Raw genomic sequence first — 20,981 nt, 5'->3', positions numbered from 1 at the left:
CTAAAATTTAAACAGATGAGAAACAGGTGGTGTTCACTATTTAACAAGATCAAGTCAGGAAAGTAAGGACTTTCCAGGAAGGAAGTTACCCGGGTATTCCGTTTTTGTTGTAGTATGAATTAGATTTCAGACAGAAAATTGAAAACGCCAATGTAGCCTTGTGAAAATTTAGTATCACAAAAAAATTAACAGAAAATATCACCAGAGAATTGGTCTATACATAAGCTGCGGTGTACAACACAATGCTAAAAAATATCAGCCAATATATTTCTAAGTAATGCGAACTGGCAAGGAAAAGAGAAAACTCCATCGCACTTGCAGTGAGAGAACTGGCATGGCCATGTAGGGGTATTCAATCTTCTAATCTTTCAAAGTGAAATTCTCTCGGCAAGTGGACCTTGAGTGAACCTGATATTAGGCGTCCTTATTCTGCTCGCTCACATTTTTTCAAAAATAACAACTGATGGATGACAGGTTTACTGACCTTGGTTACATGATCAGGAATGCGGAAATCCTAAAAAAGCGCTGACGGATCGAGTTATATGGCAAAGGTGGCGAAGACGTCTTCTCAATTCGTATACAAGATCCCTGCCAACTTAGCCTGTGAACAGGCTCCCGATTGTTTTATAGGGGAGGGAGAAAAACAGGCGGATTGAGATAGCCGAGGGTAGTCTGGAGCCGTAGAGAAAAATTCTCACCCCCCTAGGATCGCTTCGCTCGCCCTATGATATTTTTTTTCGCGCTCGTCGGGAGCCTGTTCACAGACGATGCCAACTCTCACAGATTATCCAGGAGCCTCCTGGATACAGACCGAGTCTCCCGGTCTCCCGTACCGGTCACGACTTTTATTTTGGCCAATAATTGTCGTTTTCGGGGGAAAATGGCTGGGATATTTGCCGATGCGTTTCTGTGGTTGAATCGGCAGAGTTCTACCGTTAAACGACGTTTTTAGGATCGAGAAAGTAAAATTGGCGATGTACTTACTTCTATTTACGTGACACGTGATTGGTGAAAAAATTCTCCGTGATGCGTGATTTAGTAAAAAAACTACCGTGATGTGTGATTGGTACCCCTCTCCGCCGTCCTTCCTTTGTCAGCCTCATTAATTGGCTAAAGCCGAGCTAACCTCGTGAAGCATGCCTAGACCGACCAAAGGGGTTATATTACGAAGTTCTTTAAGAGACAGGATCCTTCTGAGGGACTGACACACACCGTATATTACAGAAAAACCCGATCCTATCTCATCGCGATTTGGGAAAAATTAAATAAGTACCCCCTCAATTAAGCGTGTCCCTCGAATAAGCACCCTCCGTCTTCTCCTGAATTTGAAACAAGCGCTCCGGACACTATTTCGAGGATTTACGGTATTCTTTTTTATTTTTTTGTTTCCTCTCTCGAGTTTGGATTCGATCAATAACCCCTTAATGCTCCCAACCCATGAGAAACAGAAACATAGACAACAATATATTTGGGGAAAGAGGTTGGGAATGAAGTACTCCAACAGGGCAAGAGAATACTAGTCTAGCTTGGTAAGAGGGGAGGGGTCACAACCCCCCTCACCCTCTTTCTCTCTAGGGGTGTAGGTTACGATCCCCTAAGAGAAGTCCTACTCCTCTTGAGGGCTCCAGATCACAATACCCTGTAAGAGGTCCTTACTCCACTTTAGGGCTGTCGATCACAATACCCTAAAAAAGGTCCTTACTCCTCTCCAGGCCCCGCTTGTTCGAGAGCCGATTAGCGATAACCCGCGATTAAATCGTCCTAATCGTCGGAATAAATTTATCCTTCGACTAAATTCTGTTCCTCGAAGCTCGAATAGCACTATCCAAGGATTAATATCTGCTTTCACTACTTTTCTTAGTTTATGACTTTCCTCTTTTCTAGTCATCCCCTAGCCAAACTTACTTCATTAGCCCATCTGAATAGAAAAAGTGAAGCCTTGGAGCTGAATGGCTCATAGCTGCCGGAGCTTATCCCGGTTTCTGTAGCATGAAGCGTCTAGGAGTATTCGGCTACTCCCCCTGGATGGGATGCCAGTCCATCGGGATGCTAGTCCAATAATTCGCCGGTATCCATTTACACTCCTGGGTGGAGAGATGCACTGTAAGAGTTAAGCGTCTTTCCCAAGAACACAACAAAGTGTCCCCGGCCAGGCCTCGAACCCGGACCGCTCGATCGGGGGACGAGCGCACTAACCATGAGGCCACCGGGCCTCCATCCGAATAGAGGCTATTCTAAATTTCTAAATTACAAAGAAGTAAGGCTGAAAATTAGACCGGTAAGCGTTTTCAAGAGCCTACTGATTTTCCTCCTGATGAATGATTCAATGAGCTTCGCCAAGCGTTTATCTTGCAAAGATTTTTTATCACAACTCTAATTTTAACTTAAGCATTTTTATTGGTTCTTATAGAAAGCAAATGTAGTTGAGATATAAAAATTGGGGTTTCTTTTTCTTTTTATTCAACAACAAGATTTTGTAGGAGCCGTCATAATTATCCCTTCCCTCCCCTAGTGGTACACCATTTTCCAGTCCCACCACAGACCGGTTTTACCGGCTTAATCCGAATTTAATCGAAGATGAAATCTGTTTTCAGGAACACCATTTTATCCCCCGATTAGTTTTCCCGGAAAAAAGAAATTTACTCGAGGAATAATCACTAACCTCGGGTTATTTTAATCGACTTTCGAACAACCGGAGCCGGGCTGCTGGTCACGATATAGACTCATGGTTACCATGACAACCAATTCATTCTGTGAGTCTATGGGGCAAAAAGTGACCTGTATGGCAGCACTTCATCCCAACCCAAAGTTTATTTTTTTATTTCAATTCAAGATTACAGAACATAGAAAAAATTTACCCCTAAGATTTATTTCTGAGTGCAGTTATGAAGTTCTCAAGAAAAAACATAATTGCAAATTGTAACAATTTATTTAAGATCGTAATGTCATTGTGAGATACTAGAGGGGTAGCAATATGTTGAACCGAAGGCCCAACCAAAAATTCATTAACAATTCATTTCAAGAAAATATCAGATAAAACACGAACAGAACCAAAGCTTAACTCCGTACTACAAGTATGTACATAGTCCATCAAAGTAGACAGGGCTACTCTGTTCGTTAAGTGTTTATGATGCAGATACGCTGCAAGTCTGAATAGCGTTGGCTCCGGCTGCTAACTGTAACATCTTATATTCATCATGGATCTCAATATATCTTACATCAATTTGTCTTGTATGTAACATTTTTGTATCCAATACATGTTATATGTAATATCATGTATTAAAAGGTCTAGTCTGGAATACTCAGAGGGTATAGAAAGTTAAGTATATTGTGTGTGTGTACTATAGTGCATGACATGCTAATGACATAGGGAGGGGAGGGTGGGAAAATAATTGTACTGGAACAAAGCAAACTAAAGCAAGCAAGATAATGTTTGCCCGCTAGAGTGAAAGAATGAATAAACACGAGGCTTATGTTCAATGCCCTAGGAGTTGATTGTCAGTGAAATAAAAACCACGCTGATTGGCTCAGCCTGCAGATTGCACTGAACTTTGGCTTGTGAAACCCTACCCTATCTTATTACATGTCGCGCAATCCACACGTAATTCTCATGGTTGTCCCATTTTAACAAGAATTTATGAAGACATAAATTGGTCTTTTTATTTAAGGACCTAATGGCTTGCGATCAGGCGAACGCCTTATCACAGGTTATGAATCGATTATAAACGACTGGGAAAATTACATCATCGAGATTGGCTGAGAGCAAGAAAATTTATAGTTAATTTCTAACTTGCACTGCATGGAATGCAAATTATGCTCAGGCGTTCAGTCATACAATAAATAATTATACTCTTGTGATACTGCACTCAACTCGCTCGCCTAGAGGCTCGTTCAATTTTGAGGGAATTCCCGGCTATTTATAACTATATTTACACCACCGACCAAGAGCTTGGTAGAAAAAGGCAATAATCCATGCCTGTTCGAAGGCTAAAATCAGGGCATATTTACAACTGCCTTGCAAACAGACCTCATAAAGCTAGCCGGCGATCACGCAAACAGGCTCTTCACTCCCCCCTACCGTGAAGCCCGAAAAAGGCCTGATTCCCCGAAGAGCCTGCTCGCAGGCTACATATAGCTTGCTTGCGTTAACATCATGTTACTTGGCAACGCCACTGACCACAGAAAAGCAACCAAGGGCTGAACTAGTTTGCGCCTTTTGTTTCAAATTTGGCCTGCTTCCGTTACGTCACAACGTTAATTGTCACCTCTATACAGTAGTGCACAATGGAACTAACATTGATTCCAGCTCTCGCGCAGCATCCTCTCGTCCGATCGCTTGGACAGCCTGGTACAGCTTAAACACAGTAGCGTCCGCTCGCTGGGCCCAGTCCTCTAGCATCACCTGGGTGCTGTGCATGGGTCGCAATTTAAAATTGGCGACATGAGTGTTGGTATAGCCCAGCTTGCCAGCCAGATGTATCCACGAACCCCTAAATGACGCGGGGTTTAACAAGAAGCCAAGCTTCTCATACAAGTCAGCACTGACGTCCCTCAACATAACCTGATTGTCTAGGAGTGAAAAAACAAAAACAAAAACAAAATACTCCCTGAGAAGATTGCAGACAAGAAAGTGCGTTAGATTCAACTAAACTCCAGCAATATAGTTATTATGATTTACTGAGCTGAATCATCAGCTGAAGAGTGAGGTCAAGATGACTAGAAAGATATTGGAGTCATTGTTGTTTTTGTTTTACGTGTAGTCGGGGGCAATATCCAACCAAATTGATTGAACAAGCTTTGTCAATAAAGGATTTATTGTATGGCAGAAATTAAAGTACACTGTTTTCTTGCGGGACACTGCGGGTAATCCCGAGCAGGTAACACGGTTCCGTGCCTAAAATTTATGAAAGTGCCAAAAACAAGAACCTGGAGATGTCATACAGAAATGTAGAGATGCTAAAATAAGGTGTATTAGAATAAAACAAAGAATATATTTAGTGGAATCTTTTCCTTGAAAATTTAATTATTTGTTTAAAACAAACTCCAGCTCTCTTTCCCGCTGTGGGACACGTTACGTGATTAAATTGAGCTTAATCTCTTTCCATTTTCATCAGTCTAAGGCAATACAGGTCGAATTTTCAGAACTTGTCGCTAGCGACTGTGGATCAGCATTACTGAACGTTTCTTTTCCTGTGATTTTTTTTTAAATTAGAGCATTGTTTTCCTCTGTATAAAAGTACACTAAAACCACTCCATTCGGGGTTTTCCTCTTGAAACTTGCAATTGCCAAAGAAGTTTTCTTCCCAGCGAGACTCTTTTGTGCTTTCAGGCAAAGTGGGAGTTCGAGTTTAATCACGATTGATCAGTAGAGATATAAAAAGGACTTGGATTTTGTTAAAATTTAACGAAAATTAATTTCGCGCCAGAGAACGAGTTTAGCGTGACGGCGTCAACTCAGAATGAATAAAAACTTAGCGGAAATGGCGTGACGCATCACGCATGACAAAGCAATAACATTGTGCCTACGCACGCAGGTCTTGAGATGTTTTGATTTTGAGTTCTCTTGAATAATAACTTTAACATAATGTATAACTCACCACGTGGAGTAATACTTGTTTGTTGACCATCCTGATCCTCATCGCTATTTGCAGGGTGGGCAGTAGGCACTTTGGCGTCTGTCGCGTCTGTCACATCGTCTTGTAGATTGTATTTCCAAAGTGGAAATCTGTTCTTCGGTTTATCGGCAACGACAGGGTCAGTTCCTCTGTGCTGTTTCCGTTTAAACTCCTTCAGTTTCCTCACCAAATCCTCTCGCTTTATCTGTTTAAGTAGATCTTCCAGAAGATTAAAGTTCTTGCTTCCAAGCTCTTTCCTTTGTTCGAGAACCAGAATAAACTCTGTAGCGCTGTCGCCGATGGATTCAAGTTCCCTGGCGGTCAGCAGGTCTCGGCATAAAAACTTCATCGAATGCAAATTTGTGATTGAAAGATCTTCACACAGACAGAAAACGAATTTTCTGTACTCTGAGATGGACGCACCGCCCATCCTGTCAGCAAATTCACAGCTCAAAATAAGGTTTCGTATTAAAATCTTGCTCGAGCACGTGCGTATTACAAAAGGGGGCTCCCCTTATCCCAAAATGCATTCGGTGAAGTCAACATACGCGACGCGTGAAAAAAAGTGTGCGTGACAACCGAAGGCTGATTTAGCCTGTTCCAGGCTCTCGGTCAGTATGGGGATGGGGGACTGTCGACTGAAAAAGCGGGCGCCCGAATTTTTCAACGAAACTCGTTTGGACAAAACGTCCTTTGTATAACCCACGTATAAGTTCAAGAATATAGTTTCTACAAACTGTTTTCAGTGGGCCTTTGATGAGCGATGAGCGAGGGAGCCAGGTGATACATGACCTCCATTTCCCATTCCATTTCATTTCCATTTCCTCCATTTCGTCCCGTTAAGGAAATTTTCACTTAATGTAGGTGACTCAAACTAGAGGTTCCAAGGTAGAAAGTGGCAAGTGCGGTTAAACGAAGCAATGTACCGAAGGAGTCCTGGTACTTAATGTAGGTGACTCAAACTAGAGGTTCCAAGGTAGAAAGTGGCAAGTGCGGTTAAACGAAGCAATGTACCGAAGGAGTCCTGGTACCGAAAAAGCTGTCCAGTGCTTCAAAGTTATTTTGTTCCCAACGTGTTGTATCGAGGGCATATGCATGTAGATATTTATTGATGTCATAAGCTTAGAGATCCTAGACCACACCAGTAAATGAAAAATGTATCTCAAAATTCGCACCCATAGTTCAGGCTCTCATTCCTCTTCAGCTCACTCCTAAGCAGTTGTGACCACTTGCCAAGTTGTATAAGCGCAGGGTTTGGGGGGGAGGTGGTACTTCCCGAAATGTTTGTCTGTGCGGCGCGTGCCTCGTGAAACTCATGCCTTAAAAATTATTTTGTTTCAGACCCCAAATTATCTAAATTATCTATATCAAATTTCGCCGAGACCTCTAAAATCTCTAGAAAATTACGCGGCTAACTATTTGCGTTAACAGCTAGTTTAAGAGTGGCTTCAGACTCCCCGATTTAAAAGGGAGAAAATCGTTTTCATCTAAAACACCCTCCCCGTTCAAAAAAAGAAAAAAAAAAATAGCAAAATAAAAACGTAGACGCCTGATCGCGCAGGTTTCAGACCAGAGTACAAACCTTACCCTATTTCAGACCACAACGGTCCAAATTAATTTCCTGTTTCACTAAAACGGCTCAACAGCCATACCCTTTTTCGAATACCCTCCCCTCGGTCCTAGGGCTAACAATCGAAATTTTGTGGTATTGCAAATTTCATTCTGCTTTTGTTAGGGTACATGTTGGGTTTAATGAGATTTTGAAGCATGTTTAGTTTACACTTTACTCAGTTGAGTTCACAACGCGCCATGACTCCAGGATTCAGCGGCACAAATTTGCATTTTCGCAACCAAGCTGTGCCTTTATTGAAGGTGTTGTCCCTTTGGTCTTAAGCAGTGGACACACATCTTGTTATGTTTTGGCTTTCTTTTGGACTGGATTCAGTCATTTGACCGTGGATCGGAACACCCTGAAGCGCTAAAGAATTTAGAAGTGGACAGTGTTTAAGGCGGGGGTTAACATGAAGGCCATATTTTTGCTGGGTATTATTGTTTGAATGCAAATATCTCGTTCACGTTTCAAGCAGTGAAAAATCTCTCTGCTCATTTCACATAGCTACGTTTTGGGCTGTTTTGTAAATGTTTTGGTGATTTTTAGGTATATCTGAGGATAAATAGTTTTTCTCAAAGGATTAGTAAAATTTATGGAAATAGGAAATTTTGAAGATTTGATGTTGTTCTAAAATTAGAATTTGAAGTTAGAAATTGGTAAACGTACACCAAACAGTTGCCCACCAACCCGGGGTGCCCTTTTAGGGGCAATCAACTGTCTGGTGGTGTTCCAAACCCCTTTTTATCCTTTTAATCCCTGTTTAAACTTCCTAAAATTTCACTTAAATTCATGTGTACCCCCGCCTTAAGACTCCACTAAGTGATGTGCTTTTCAAGATTTTTAATTTATCATGATTGACCCCTACTGATTACCTATATTCTATAGCTATTTAGCCCACCCGTCTGCTGACTGCATGGCTGATTAAGCAGCCTTTATCAACATGTTTGCTGTCAAATAGGTCTAGACGCGTGCGCCATTTAATGCCTGTTATTTGATCTCCCATACACAGTGACGTTTCGCGTCATTCCAATCTTGCGAGCGTCTCTGCGGCGATAACGGACTCTGCGGTTATCAGAATCCATTCCACCCGGTTAATCAAAGAAATAGCAACAGATTGTGCCAGCTTTTGTACTGCAACGTGCGTTACATTGAAGTTGAAAATCATCAACATCTGTATCTTGCTGTACGAGTTTCAGGCCCGGGTTTCAGGATACGTTCGGATAAGGAGTTGTCCACCATCGGTGCTCGCTTGTCTTCAAGGTAAGTTTTATTCTCAATGTAAAATGTTGAAGTATATTATAAGACTACTCACTTGATTTAGCTGGTAAGGCTGAAGCTGGCGTGAAAAAACAAATTGCAGTATCCCACTGCGCAAACAATATTTGCATGCACGTAATCGAGCGACAGACGGACGAAAGACAAACGCTACTTCCACAAATATTAAAGACACTGAAGTGAAAGCTGCGATCGATAAGCACACTTTCGTCTTTATTATCACGCTGTTTTAAGCCTGGTTAATTACATTAAGTGCTGTGAACCATAGCAGCCATTCGCCCTGTGTATAATTGACAGACAGCCGTAAGCATTGAAGAGGTACAGACAGTCGTAAGCGTTGAAGAGTCTTCAATTCAATATTACCATCTTGACCTATCCCTTCTCGAATTCAGCGAAACTGGATCCTTCAGAATCAATCAAAGGTCCCGAAATATTTCTGTTATTGAATGAACAACACAAAACCCCTCAAGGTCCTGGACATTACTGATTACAGTGCCAGAAAAGCAGATGCGAGCGGTAGGGAGTAGAGGAGAGGAACCAGAGGAGCAGACATTGAATGAATTTAGTACCCCCGCTTCCGACAGAAGACATCTATCTTTTCTCCTTCATAATAATGCTATTTCAGACGAAACATACTAGAGCATTTTCAACTGCGATAACCCCTTTGGGGTTATTTGACTGTATCGTTTTTCGTGTCATGGAAAATTAATTACACTAAAAAATGTAAGAGATAGGAGTCTGCTTTCTCTAGTCTACCAAAAAAGGCAACCTCTTTTGAATCTCAGACATATTTCAGTAGAAAACCTGATAAGCGTGACCTCGTGAATTTTTCATGTCGGTCGCGTTGACGATCATTAGGAGTGTTCTTGTGCTGAAGTAATTCTTTTTGACGTGGCCATTAGACTGGTTGAGACGTCCAACATCCTGAAGTGAATACCAAGAATACACGCTAACCATCGTGAGACTATTCGCCCACGCAATACATGTACAGCGTTCATACTTATGAAGCTTACGGATCGTCTGCTCTGTCGTAAATGTGTTTTTCGAGAAGGACAGTTCTGTTCTTTAGGTGCCATAATCTTTTTCTTTCACTTCTTTATGCTTCTTTCACTTCGCTATCTAATTCCTTCCCCCTTGATTTCTTATGTTTTTCTTATAACGACCGGTCTTTTATTTGTTTATTTATCTATGATTATTAATGTTATTTTTTTATTATTTTTGTACAGTTTAGATCGGCAGTGCGTTACGCACAAAGGCTCATATCAGGATCAGGAGCGGCCGTACTTGAGGTACAAAGGCGCATACAAACAGTGCGTGAGTTGCTTTCCATTACTCTCTTGTTATCGGATATTGCCTCGACAGACGAACTTAAATTGCCAAGTTCTTGACAAAATGAGTTCAAAAGACTCGAAAGGTTCTTCAGACCCGTTGTCCACCAAGACGAAAAAGAAGGACAAGACAAAGAAAGGTAAAACACCTCATTCTTTTCCTCTTTGATCCTCCAATAACTTCTTCACTTGCTTCAGTTATACATTTAAACCGAGCTATTTTGAACTCTCAGGGGAAACGAAAAATAGCCGTTTGAAATGGAGGGAGTTCGAAGGAGCCGAAAGTGAATGACTGGAGGACAAATCCAGGGGAAATGGTTTTGAGTTAGAAATATCAGGGAATTCGAAATAACCGGGTTTAAATTAGCGGGGTCCAACTGTTTATCCAGAGAGGTAAACGTCGCAGCGATAGATGGTTAGGATGGATTTAGTCGGTGAGAAAAATCAATACCAGTCACACAAATACATTCTATCGAAGATGCGGGAAACAAAGAACGACCGGTCATAGATGTAGCGCCATTACTCACAAAATAATCCAAATAACAATATAACGACCTAAAGAGTCAAAAAAAAAATTTACGAAACTCAGTGATTAAAGCGAATTTTTCTAAGTTGCCATTTTACTGACCGGAGTAGCTTAAGAGCACGATGCGAGCAGAATTGTAAGTTTAGCTAATGTAAGCATAATGTTATGAACACTAGCTTTATAAAGAGCAGAATTTCGAGACGAGGAGGCATCTACTGGAGGGCGCAGTGGTCGCTAAATTAAATCTTCCGAAAATCCTGCGCAAAGTCGTACAACGCAAGAAAAAGCAATTTATCCTGAACTGAACCTGTAAACAATATATCCCGTGCGGGAGAAAGATCTCGACTTAGTATACTTGTCGAATATTGCGTAACTTCCTATCAGAAGTGACGTGACGTCAAAAAAGCCCCTTTTATCAATCAATACAGGATACTCAAGCATGAATTGTATTTTTAATTAAATTGTCAACATAAATAAATATTCGCTCAACGCAAATAACAGAGATTATCTAATACAATTGAAGTATTGGTTCGCTCATGCTTGGCTTTTTTCCAGTACTGTCGCGTCTGAGCAAGAACTATTCCCAGACAAAGAAGATGTTTCAATGACACTTTTACCAATGTCACTCAACATAAGCAATTTTTCGTATTTTCAAAAAAGAAAAAAACCACACGTTAATAGATCCATTTGCCATGTCGAATTCAGTAAATATGCATAGTATCTTAAGAATCTGTTGCAAACTAATTACAATATGGGACACCAAACTTGACAATTTTTCAAAGAAATGCACGCCAGAGGGTGGCACACATTTCTTTGTACAAATTGGCAAATTTGGGGTCCCATATTGTCATGCATGAGTTTGCTATAGATTCTCATGAAACTTTACATATTTACTTATCTCACACACACACGCTAAAAAAGAGTTGCATTAACGTATCCTTTGTTGCGTTTGTACTTCGTTTAGAGAGCAAAAAAGAGGAGAAAGAGAAAAGCAAGAAGGAGAAGAAAGAGAAAAGCAAAAAAAGGGACTCGAAAGATCTGGACAGCCACGTTGCAAATGATACTAACGTTGCTGAGATTGAAGTAGGTGGTCAGGAAGATTCTGCCTCGCCAAAAACGAAAAAAAAGTTTGGAATTTTTAGAGTCAGTGGAAGAAAATCTAAAAGCGACAAAAGAAGCTCGAAGCACGGCTCCTCTGACAGCTTGAAGAGGCGAAGCGTTGATTCAGCTGATTTTGAGAGCGTTGGAAGCGAAATGTCGCTGGAGGAGTCGACAGGGAGTGCCGAAATGTCAACGACAATTACTGAAGTGTCATCGATAGGTGCTGAAGTATCAAAAACAATAACCGAAGTGCCAACGGCAAGTGCCCAAGAGTTATCGACAAGTGTCGAAGTGGTAGAGGAAGGCAACGAGATAGTTGAACATCAAAGTAATGGCGAAGTGAGCAACGAAATTGAGGGACAAGAAGCTCTAGTGGAGGAAACGTCTTCAGAAGTAAAGGTTGTCAATGCAGTTCTCCAAGATGTGCCGCAAAATGAAGAAATCGAAAAACCACTAAACCAAGACACGAAATTGGCAACAGATACCTTGAAGGTGGAATCAGTGAGCTCCCAGGACCAAAGTCCTGTATCGTCAGAAGTGGAAACGTTCCATTTCAAACTGCAATCATCCGTCATTTCCATTAAAGACAATCAGAACGTAGAGGGAAATGCAGAACAAAATAGCAGAACAGACGAAAGCAGGGCAGAAAGTGTACAAATGGTGATTGAAGAAGATACCTCCACTTACCCAAAGAAGAATTTTGCAGTAGCACCAGAAGTCTCTTTGGAAAATATCAAATCAGAACGTGATCGAGAAATCACAAGCTCTGAAGAAAGTCTTGATACCGTGGTTTCCACAGAAGCTCTCAACACTAGGAGTGTGGGTGAAATGAGCGGAGCTGTAGAGATTGGAATGCGCAGCATCATTGGCGTGGAGGAACCAGTCATATCCACATACCAGGAGAGGAAAGGTCCGTCGCACGATGCTGCCCAAGAATTGCCTCCAATAGACGAAGATGGGATAATTTTAACGTATGAGAACAAGACGCAAAACGAAATCAGTGAGGAACAGCATGTGCAAGAAGAACCTATCGCGCTGTCCTCCAAAGAAAAAAGAGAGGACCTGCTATTGAGCGAGATCACATTGCGAGAAGAAACAGTGACTGAGACAGAACCTCAGCTTTTGATAAAGAATGAGGACAAGATGAAAACAGATGAAGTACATGGAGAAGCACAAGTGGAAGAGCCTTCCGAAGCACAGATGGAAGAACCTTTCGAAGAACAAATGGGAGAGCTGTCTGAAGAGGAGCCACTGATACCCACATACGTTCAGAATAAACGAGACAACACGGAAGACGAAGAAGAGGGACGAGGAGAACAGGGAGAAGTACAGGAAGCTTCAGTGAATGAAGAGGCGATGGTTTTCAGTTATCCCGGCAAGGATGAAGATCAGATACAAAATGAAGGTCAAGATGGCCCTAAAATGGATGAGGAAGAGCCGGTGGTTCTGGAGATTGATGAGAACAAAGAAAATCAAATTCAAGAACAAATACAAGAATTTCTGAAACTGGATGCTAGCATCGACGAAAATTCGGCACAAAAAAGCGAGGCTGTCAAGAAAGATTACGAGGTAGATGGCATCTCTACTCGTGCTACACCAAAAGAAAACGAATTGCCTAAAACCAAAAAAATTATCAACGAACACTCAGAGAAATTCAGGGATGAATCGTCTCCCTTTGACAAGAAGAGCACCTTTAGCACAAGCACTCCAAAGAAGGAACCAGTCGACAGCGAGCAAGGCGCGCCAGACGATGCTGAAAATATAAAGCAAAAGACAACCCCACTTGTCAGTTACAACGTCACACGCTTCAAACAGGAATCAGTGCTGCAGTTTCACTTTAAAGTTCAAATGGGCAACAACATCAAGGATGTAAAGTTATCTACCAAAGTATTGATGGCTCAGTTGGCAGAAATAAACAAAAAGCTTCGCGTGCTGCAGAAGGAACTACTTGCAGTTCAGAAATGTGATGGTGATAAAAACCCAACGAAAAGCACTCAGATGGTGTCAGTTGAGACATGAATTTGGACTAAAATACCCGAACATGTCAGGTACATTTGCCAACACTTATAACGGGGTCTGAACTGTTAATAACTACAAAGTGGAGCAGATATAGTGTTTTGGACACTGCTTCATTAACTAAGAGAGGATTAAGCCTGAGAGAGTTAGTCCCTATAACTATAGTATTTATTTCCAAGTTTTATCCTCTCTCGTGTTACTTTACGATCATTTCCCGTTTTGAAGTTGTAGGAGGGTCGAGAAATAGCCAGTCCTGTAATGTGGACAGCCTAAGCAGCTTTACAAGTATTTTCATCCTCCGTGAGAACATCTATGCAACGTGTTTAGAGAACAGGATACCATACCCAAAAGTAACTTGAGAGAGATTACCTTGATAATAAGGACATTTGGGGGATTAACTCTCTTACCCTTCATCCTCACTTGATAAGACATAATATTTAGTTGTTTTGCTTGGAAAATTTTAAATTTCTCATGAGTCCATTGGCAGGTTTAGTCTCGCGACCTTGCACGTATGAAGAGTTATGCTTAGCCTGCTAATTAGGGGGATTGACCATGTCGGGAGTTCCAGCTGATGTTGGAGTTTGAGTTTGGGTCGTGGTACTAGTTTTACCCTGAATGGATAGCTTAATTTAAAGGTAACTACCGGTTAACCTACGTAGAATGGTTAGCTTTCATTTTTAGGCGAAAATAACACCAGATATAGATGCTTTTAGTAGTTTTCTTCCAGTGTGCTGTAATTGCAAATGCCGCAATTTGATTGGCTGTGCTGTAATTAGTGTGGTCTGAAAAATGGCGATGTCTTCTCTTTATTCCAAAGTTTCAGAGGAAAATATATTATTAGATAATTCAATTCCCGAAGACTAAAAGAAGGACATTTAAGGACATGCGACTTCAAATTCTCAAAATTCTTGAAAGAATTGATGACATCGCGTACATAGCGAAAAAGTTTCAAATAATGATAATTCAGTCCGGTGAGATTTTGTTAAGCCTTGAAGTGTAATACTCCTTAGTAATGTGGAAATTAATAGAAAATCGTCATAAAATTATTTGAAAAAAATATATTGCTAGAATCCTGCGTAAACAATTAGACTTGCCGTTCTCGATTTCTGTGAGGAGATAGTTGGTCGGCTTTCGGCCTCAATGTAACATCTATTGCTTCACACAAATTTCAAGCTCACAATCTAATTGTTAAATACTACACGAAATATGAGAATTAAGTTTTAAAATTTTGTTGTTATATAGCTACCAAGGCCACGCTATCTAACTCAAGTCCCATCCACACTTGAAAACGGCGTTTTTACTAGCCCTGAAAACGTATCAAATTCCGTCCGCACAAGAAATTTTGATAACGCAACAATCACCGGTCATTTTGGATTCGTGTTTGAGGCAAACTCGGGCAGGGAAATCACCTGATTATCGTGATGTCATCATTTTCGAAAAGATTCGTTTTCAAAATCTTTTCCATGCACACTAAAACGCGAAGCCGGCGTTTTCAAATTCCTCCGGTTTGATGAACGTTTTTCGAAAAGTTCCATTTTCGTACCGGATTATTTTGGACGGTAGGACTAACCGTAGAAATTAAGCGGCGTTTTCAAATTTCTCCGGCGAAGTGTGGAAAGGGCCTGTAGGTAGGTATGCATGAGCAAAGTAACCTACACTTTGCCAGAGAAATATATTGCCATTGGCAATGTTATGAAACAACTGATTCATTTTCTTTGCTGTGTATCATCAAGTTATGATGCAATTAATGTTTTTTTTTATAGGGTAAGGTGAGTTTGGAGAGCACTGAAGAAGCCAGAGTACTCTCTTACCCTTCTTTCCTACACTCCAAATTTTCCGCGTGCGTCAGAACTCGATGATGTACTCTAAAGTATGAATCAATAGACCGTTTTCGATATATTAAACTTCAGCTTGACAGTGAGGCTTGGAGGACACAAACAAAAGAAATTGAATGACTATGTTTATTCATTTCTTTTGTTTGTGTCCTCTAGGCCTCACTACAAAGCTGAATTTTAATATATCGATAGTGATCTATTGTTAATTCCATGTTGGTCTAAAATGCTCGTTTAACCAGGTCGCACTATTCAGGACAAACCGGCTATCTGATCTCGACCAATCTTGTGAAAAGAAAAACAAAACAAAAACAACAACAACAAAAACAAGACTTGCCGAACTGGTTTCCTGACTTTTCCCGCGGATTTCCCTACTTGTCATGGAATACTGCGCTGAATTCCAGGTGGCTAATTACCGTATTTTGGCGGCTTCTAATTAATCATAGTGACTGGACTGATAGGTGTATTTCATGCCTAGAGACAGTCTAAAAGTTTGTTTTCCTCCTTTTATTACACAAGAAAAACTAATTGTAACTTAAGACAAGGTTGAACATTTTGTATAGTAAGTTGTTATAGTCACAGTTGTGTAAAAAGTAAGCCGTAGAAATTAGAATACTTGGTTACTAAGGTCAATGGAAGTTTTATGCAAAGTAAATAAAACATTTCCCAAAACAAATACTCGAGGAGATGTCTATGTCAAGAATATAATGGCTTGTGTTTAATTATCTGTGAAATTATAAGTTATTATACAAAACGGTTGTGGCAAGGTCTTAAACCATCACGGCGACTTGGCTACTTTAATACATGTTTTAGTGAGTGCAATTTCTATGTTTTTTCTTTGGCAAGTTTTGTACCATCCAATGAATCGACTCAAATCAAGATATTTCTCATCATAAAAGCGACGTCACTTTGGTACTGATTGAGCAGTCCCTCTTTTGCATTGCAAAGGATCGTCCGACGCTCTGGTTTCACCAGGTCGCAGGCTTTAGTCCTTTTTTTACCAATGAACGATGAAATCCGGTTGAATTTGTCAGCTACCACCACGTGTGTCAAATGATGTAAGTGTAACCGTCACACTGTTTTGAGGTCCTGCTAGGCAGACATTCCGATTTGGAGGTCCTCAGGTAAAACGTGAGATTCCAAACTAGAATTCCTGCTCGAAGGCTGTAGCCCTCCTTCCTCCAGTACACGGTGAATCTGGTTGACCCTGTCATCTACCGTCAGGGTAAAGCACACAGCCAAAACGCTCCCTATTCTTCCCAGTTGTGTAGAAGGACATGAGTGTAATGGTCAAATTAATAGTCGCCGGCCTATACTTGCGAGTAGGCAATCTGGTTTGGAATTTCTGGCATTAAATGAGGAATTCCAAACCAAATCACTTGCTCGCTGGCTTTTGGCTCTTCCACCACCAACGAACGATAAATCAGGTTCAGTCTGAAAGTGGTGAGTTTTAGAGGAGAAAACTGTCAGCGTTTAGGTTCTGCTCTTGAGACGAATTGTATATCTACCTGCAGTTTTGAAAAAGGGGTCTGGTAATTGTGCTGTGAAGTTATTTTTGTTGGTAAACCTTTCAAACCAGTTTGACTTAATTAATAGTCTTTTGGATTTTCTTGTTTTCATTTTCAATTTGAGTCTGGTTTTTCCAGATGAAGGTAGGGGCTGTAGATCATAAACATGCCACACTGTCAAAATCAAACTTGTTTGTTATAAAGTTGAAGCCAAAGGTAAATTTTGTAAGCACAACGGGGTTGCTATAATGTACTGATCTTACCTCTCCAAGCCGACGGGCGGGTCAACCCTACATGGGCTCAGACAGTGACTTAATCTGAGTGCAAAAGGACATGTTGCTTTACAGAAAATGCATGACCTGGAAACATAGAGCCATTACAATTGCACCTTTCCTTGAAGTTTTGAAAAACGCATACCTAATTTTACTCCGCGAGCTGTGCTGAAATCGATGCCTGCGGCATCGATTTCAGCTTAGCGTAGCACATTATTTTCCAGGGGGGGCTCCGTTACCGGAAAGTCTGGAGACATCTACAGGAGTGTGGCTAATTGTGGATACCTCTTTGGGGTCCCTGGCCCTTAATCCAGGGGGGTGGGGTCGGTTTGAACTTGTGTGCATAGTCTCAAGTCAGTCTGACGGCTGGGTATGTACTTAGCTGTCCGACGTGACACAATCCTTAAAGTGCACGGAATTTCCCAAAGCTGAGTGGGTTTATTGCCTTGGCAGAAGGTTACACTATTGTCGTGAGGGGGGGGGCTGATATGTGCGGAGTGGTACCTGACCCCCGGGGGGAGGGGGAGAGTTCAAGGCACTTTAGTTTGCTGTCATTAAGTTATGCTTGCAAAGAGCTTTTATCTGATATGATGACAGTTAAGCCTGAATTCATCCACAGGTGGCCCAGAGATTCTAGTGTCATTTCCTTTTTGCACTAGATGAAGTGTGGAGTGCGGAACTTGGTAAGCACTCCCTACATGACTCTATTAGGCACCAGCTGTTGGGCTGTTCGGACCTGGTTTTCAAAACATCAGGTATATATACAATCAGTTTAATGTTCAGCACCCTTACAAACATGTTGCTACACTGTCGTTTTAGGGGCAATTACAGTCGGGCTTGGTGAATGCCAATCAGATTAGCTAGTATTCTTATAGTTTTGATTGGTCATAGTAATAATTCAACCAACACATTCCTTAGATAACCCTCTTTTATATGTAGTACGTCTTTAAATACTACCGAATATCAGAGTTCCTCCGCTTTATCTCAAACGTTTTGCACCTCTCGGTGGCGCTCAATATTATGATTTTGCTGTTAACCAACGATCATGACCTCTTTTCATTTCTACTTACCTGATGGCAGATTAGTAGTAAGTACAATGCAAAAACACCCCTCCGTTTTCGACAACAACAACAACAGTTTATTTCTACTACTGTAAACAACTAAAAGAATTTACAAGATTATAATTATAAATAAATAAATAAATAACTAAATAAATAAACAGTACAGTACATACAATACTGGGACACCCAAAATAACTAAAAAGCTAAACTAGTTGGGTGACCGTAATTATAATAATTAAAAATGTGAGAGTCAGGAAAGAGGCAAAACAAATACATTGGTACACATAAATATCATAAACTTGGTACAAGAGTAAATATACAAAACAAAACAAAATAAATAGATATAAACCATCAAAATATCAGTAAAGATTAATAGAGACTAATGAAATGCTAAGTTAGTTCTTTTTTAAATTGATTAGAAGTACAACACTTGAATCTTTCATCGAGTTCATTCCATAATTTAGGTCCATCAAATCGAATATTAAATTTGCCATAATTTGTTCGAATTTTTGGAAGATAGAAAGTAGATCTAGATGCAAAGCGAGTATTTACGTTATGTTTACAAGATGTTTTGACAAAAAACGAATCAAAGATCTTTGGTAGTTTGCCAGTATTACAGTGGTACATAAAAAAGAGAGTTTGAAGCTTAATATAATCTTGTTTTCCCCACAGGTATTTAGGGTGTGTTCACCCCGTTTGTCAAATTACATAAGCGTAAAGCATACGGTAATATCATGTTGATGGGCCTGCTAAGCAGACTCTCTGGCTTGGAGTTTCTCGCATTGAACGTGAAATTCCAAATCAGAATTCCTGCTCGCAGGCTATAGCACTCCATCCTCCAATAAACGGGGAGGCCGGTTGAACTTGTCATCTATCGTCCAAAGTACTCAGCAAAGACACTTCAGTTGAGTAACAGAAGTCTAATGGTTACATTGTTGGTCGTCCTAGCGACGACTAACAATGTATAATGTAGTAACAATGTAGACTGCAATGTATTTTCAGTAATGAGTTCCTGCGTTATGTATTTTTTCCCTGCATTTACCTTAACATGGTGGTAACCAGCTCGAAAGCCAATGGTTTCTCTGGTTACCAATCGCATTTTTTTCTCTTTCCATAGCCACATGCAACATATATTTCTCTTCTCATATATACTTTCTTATACTGATTTATTGTAAATTAATTCTATAAATAGCGCGCAATAAAAGTTGATTGATTGATTGACTGACTGACTGATTGATTTGTTGATTGGTTGATTAATTAATTGATTGATTTGATTGATTTGATTGATTGACCTGACAGTCTGGTTTGGAATAAGTTCTCGCATTAAATGTGGAATTCCAAAGCAAGTCATCAGGTCGCAGGCTTTGGTTCTTCTTTTGCCAAAGAACAATGAAATCCGGTTGAATTTGTCAGCTACCAGCAGTGAAAAGTACGCTGCAAAAACACCCCTTCGTTTATCGGATGTGGTGTTGAGGTCCTGCAACGCAGACTCTCTTGCGTGGAGTTTCTCGCATGAAACATGAAATTCCAAACTTAACTTTTTTTCTCGCACGGCTATGGATAGATAGATAGACGCCTTTATTTAAAAGTAAAAACATGTAACGGTAAAAACGTCAAGGTAGTCCCTTCAGGGAGCTTACAAAGCATCTCTGCTATCAATAGGAGCCCAGAAGCTATTACCTAACATACATTACACAATAACAGGATACATATTTAAAAAAAATATATAGGAAAGTATATTACAACAAATATCAAAAGCCTATAACTACCATAGTAATATCTTCAAATTTATGTACATTTACAGTATTTATTAAAAACCGTACTTCCATGATAATAAAAAGATCTCCTGGCTGTTTCCGTTCCTATTGCAGGTAGATGTAAAAGATTGCTTTGCCGGGTTGAGCGAGTACAAATGCACTTATTGAAAACAAAATAGCTAATAAAATATTAAGGACACCACCACCTATGCATTTCCTCACAAGCTTAAGGATATGTTCATCGCGCCTGGTCCTAAGACTTCGATATTTTAAGGTGGCTCAAAACAGTTTCCAGCACTTAGATTTTGATGGGTCGTTATAACCACTCTTTATCACTTGATGCTACAATCATGATATCAAAAAACTACCCGATCATGGGTTAACATGTTGTTATCATTTTCGGGACAGAATAGGTTACCATAGCAACAGCATGACCTCCTAAAAACACCCTTAATTACAGCTTTAGGGGTTTATAATTCAAAAACGGCACGATCAATTTTTTTTTATATTATCAAAAGCTGGAATTGTTTCTCGGTACGCCTAGTTCAACTCCTCGGTCATGCTTGTAAATGGCCAACTGGTCTGCCTCCCACCAGTTGGGATTTTTAAGCCTATTATGTTTAGTTGATATATTTGTTTCTTTCAGTTTAAGTGGCATGCCTGTGAACTAGCTAGGAGTAGCTAAGCGTATTGACCATAATAAACAACATTTGAACATCTGAACATTTTAACATTTTGAACTTTTGATAAGCATGATAAGACGCAACTTTTGGCAAAGTTTAAAAAAATGCTGTACATAGGGTTCAGAACCACCTTAAAGTTTCGAAAATTTAAGGTGGCTTGTCATCTACGGCTTAATAGAAAGCACACAGCAATTACACTTACACACACGAGCTTCGAATGACCTAAGTCTAATGGTCACATTGATAGTCGACTTGCGAAGCAGACAATCTGGCCTGGAACTTCTCGCATTAAATGTGGAATTCCAAACCAAATCACTTACTCGCAGGCTTTGGTTCTCCTTCAGTCAACGAGCAATGAAATCCGGTTGAATTGTCCGCCCACCAGTGGAACGTAC

The 20,981-nt window shown here is 40.4% G+C and overlaps 2 protein-coding genes across 3 annotated transcripts; one reads left to right on the top strand and one right to left on the bottom strand.

The window, feature by feature from the left end:
• Positions 1 to 238: 238 nt before the first annotated feature.
• On the bottom strand, positions 239 to 6,552 carry LOC145496477 (uncharacterized). Its single transcript, XM_081476157.1, has 2 exons — positions 5,598 to 6,552; positions 239 to 4,569 (listed from the first exon to the last, which is right to left on the bottom strand). Exons 1-2 carry the CDS (start codon positions 6,043 to 6,045, stop codon positions 4,268 to 4,270), a joined length of 750 nt encoding a protein of 249 aa, XP_081332283.1. The 5' UTR covers positions 6,046 to 6,552; the 3' UTR covers positions 239 to 4,267.
• Positions 6,553 to 8,250: 1,698 nt separating this feature from the next.
• Positions 8,251 to 16,808, top strand: LOC145496464 (uncharacterized). Of its 2 annotated transcripts, none has more exons than XM_081476129.1 (3): positions 8,251 to 8,487; positions 9,729 to 9,970; positions 11,321 to 16,808. In XM_081476129.1, the coding sequence occupies exons 2-3, from the start codon at positions 9,895 to 9,897 to the stop codon at positions 13,474 to 13,476; spliced, it is 2,232 nt and encodes a 743-aa protein (XP_081332255.1). In that variant the 5' UTR covers positions 8,251 to 8,487; positions 9,729 to 9,894; the 3' UTR covers positions 13,477 to 16,808. The 2 variants fall into 2 exon arrangements, with proteins under 2 accessions (XP_081332255.1, XP_081332254.1); XM_081476128.1 differs by lacking the exon at positions 8,251 to 8,487 and adding an exon at positions 8,498 to 9,571.
• Positions 16,809 to 20,981: the final 4,173 nt, after the last annotated feature.

This window comes from Orbicella franksi, chromosome 9 (genome assembly GCF_964199315.1).
Source record: "Orbicella franksi chromosome 9, jaOrbFran1.1, whole genome shotgun sequence".
NCBI classification, from domain to species: Eukaryota; Metazoa; Cnidaria; class Anthozoa; order Scleractinia; family Merulinidae; genus Orbicella; species Orbicella franksi.
This window is presented reverse-complemented; position numbering and strand designations above follow the sequence as displayed.

What these genes read in the sequence shown, in the direction of transcription:
- LOC145496477 (XM_081476157.1), bottom strand. Translation starts at nt 6,045, where the DNA reads ATGGGCGGTGCGTCCATCTCAGAGTACAGAAAATTCGTTTTCTGTCTG. An exon ending in AACAAGTATTACTCCACGTG is followed by an intron (nt 4,570 to 5,597) that starts GTGAGTTATACA and finishes TTTCACTCCTAG; the next exon opens with ACAATCAGGTTATGTTGAGG.
- LOC145496464 (XM_081476128.1), top strand. Translation starts at nt 9,537, where the DNA reads ATGTGTTTTTCGAGAAGGACAGTTCTGTTCTTTAG. An exon ending in AGGACAGTTCTGTTCTTTAG is followed by an intron (nt 9,572 to 9,728) that starts GTGCCATAATCT and finishes ATTTTTGTACAG; the next exon opens with TTTAGATCGGCAGTGCGTTA. An exon ending in GAAGGACAAGACAAAGAAAG is followed by an intron (nt 9,971 to 11,320) that starts GTAAAACACCTC and finishes TACTTCGTTTAG; the next exon opens with AGAGCAAAAAAGAGGAGAAA.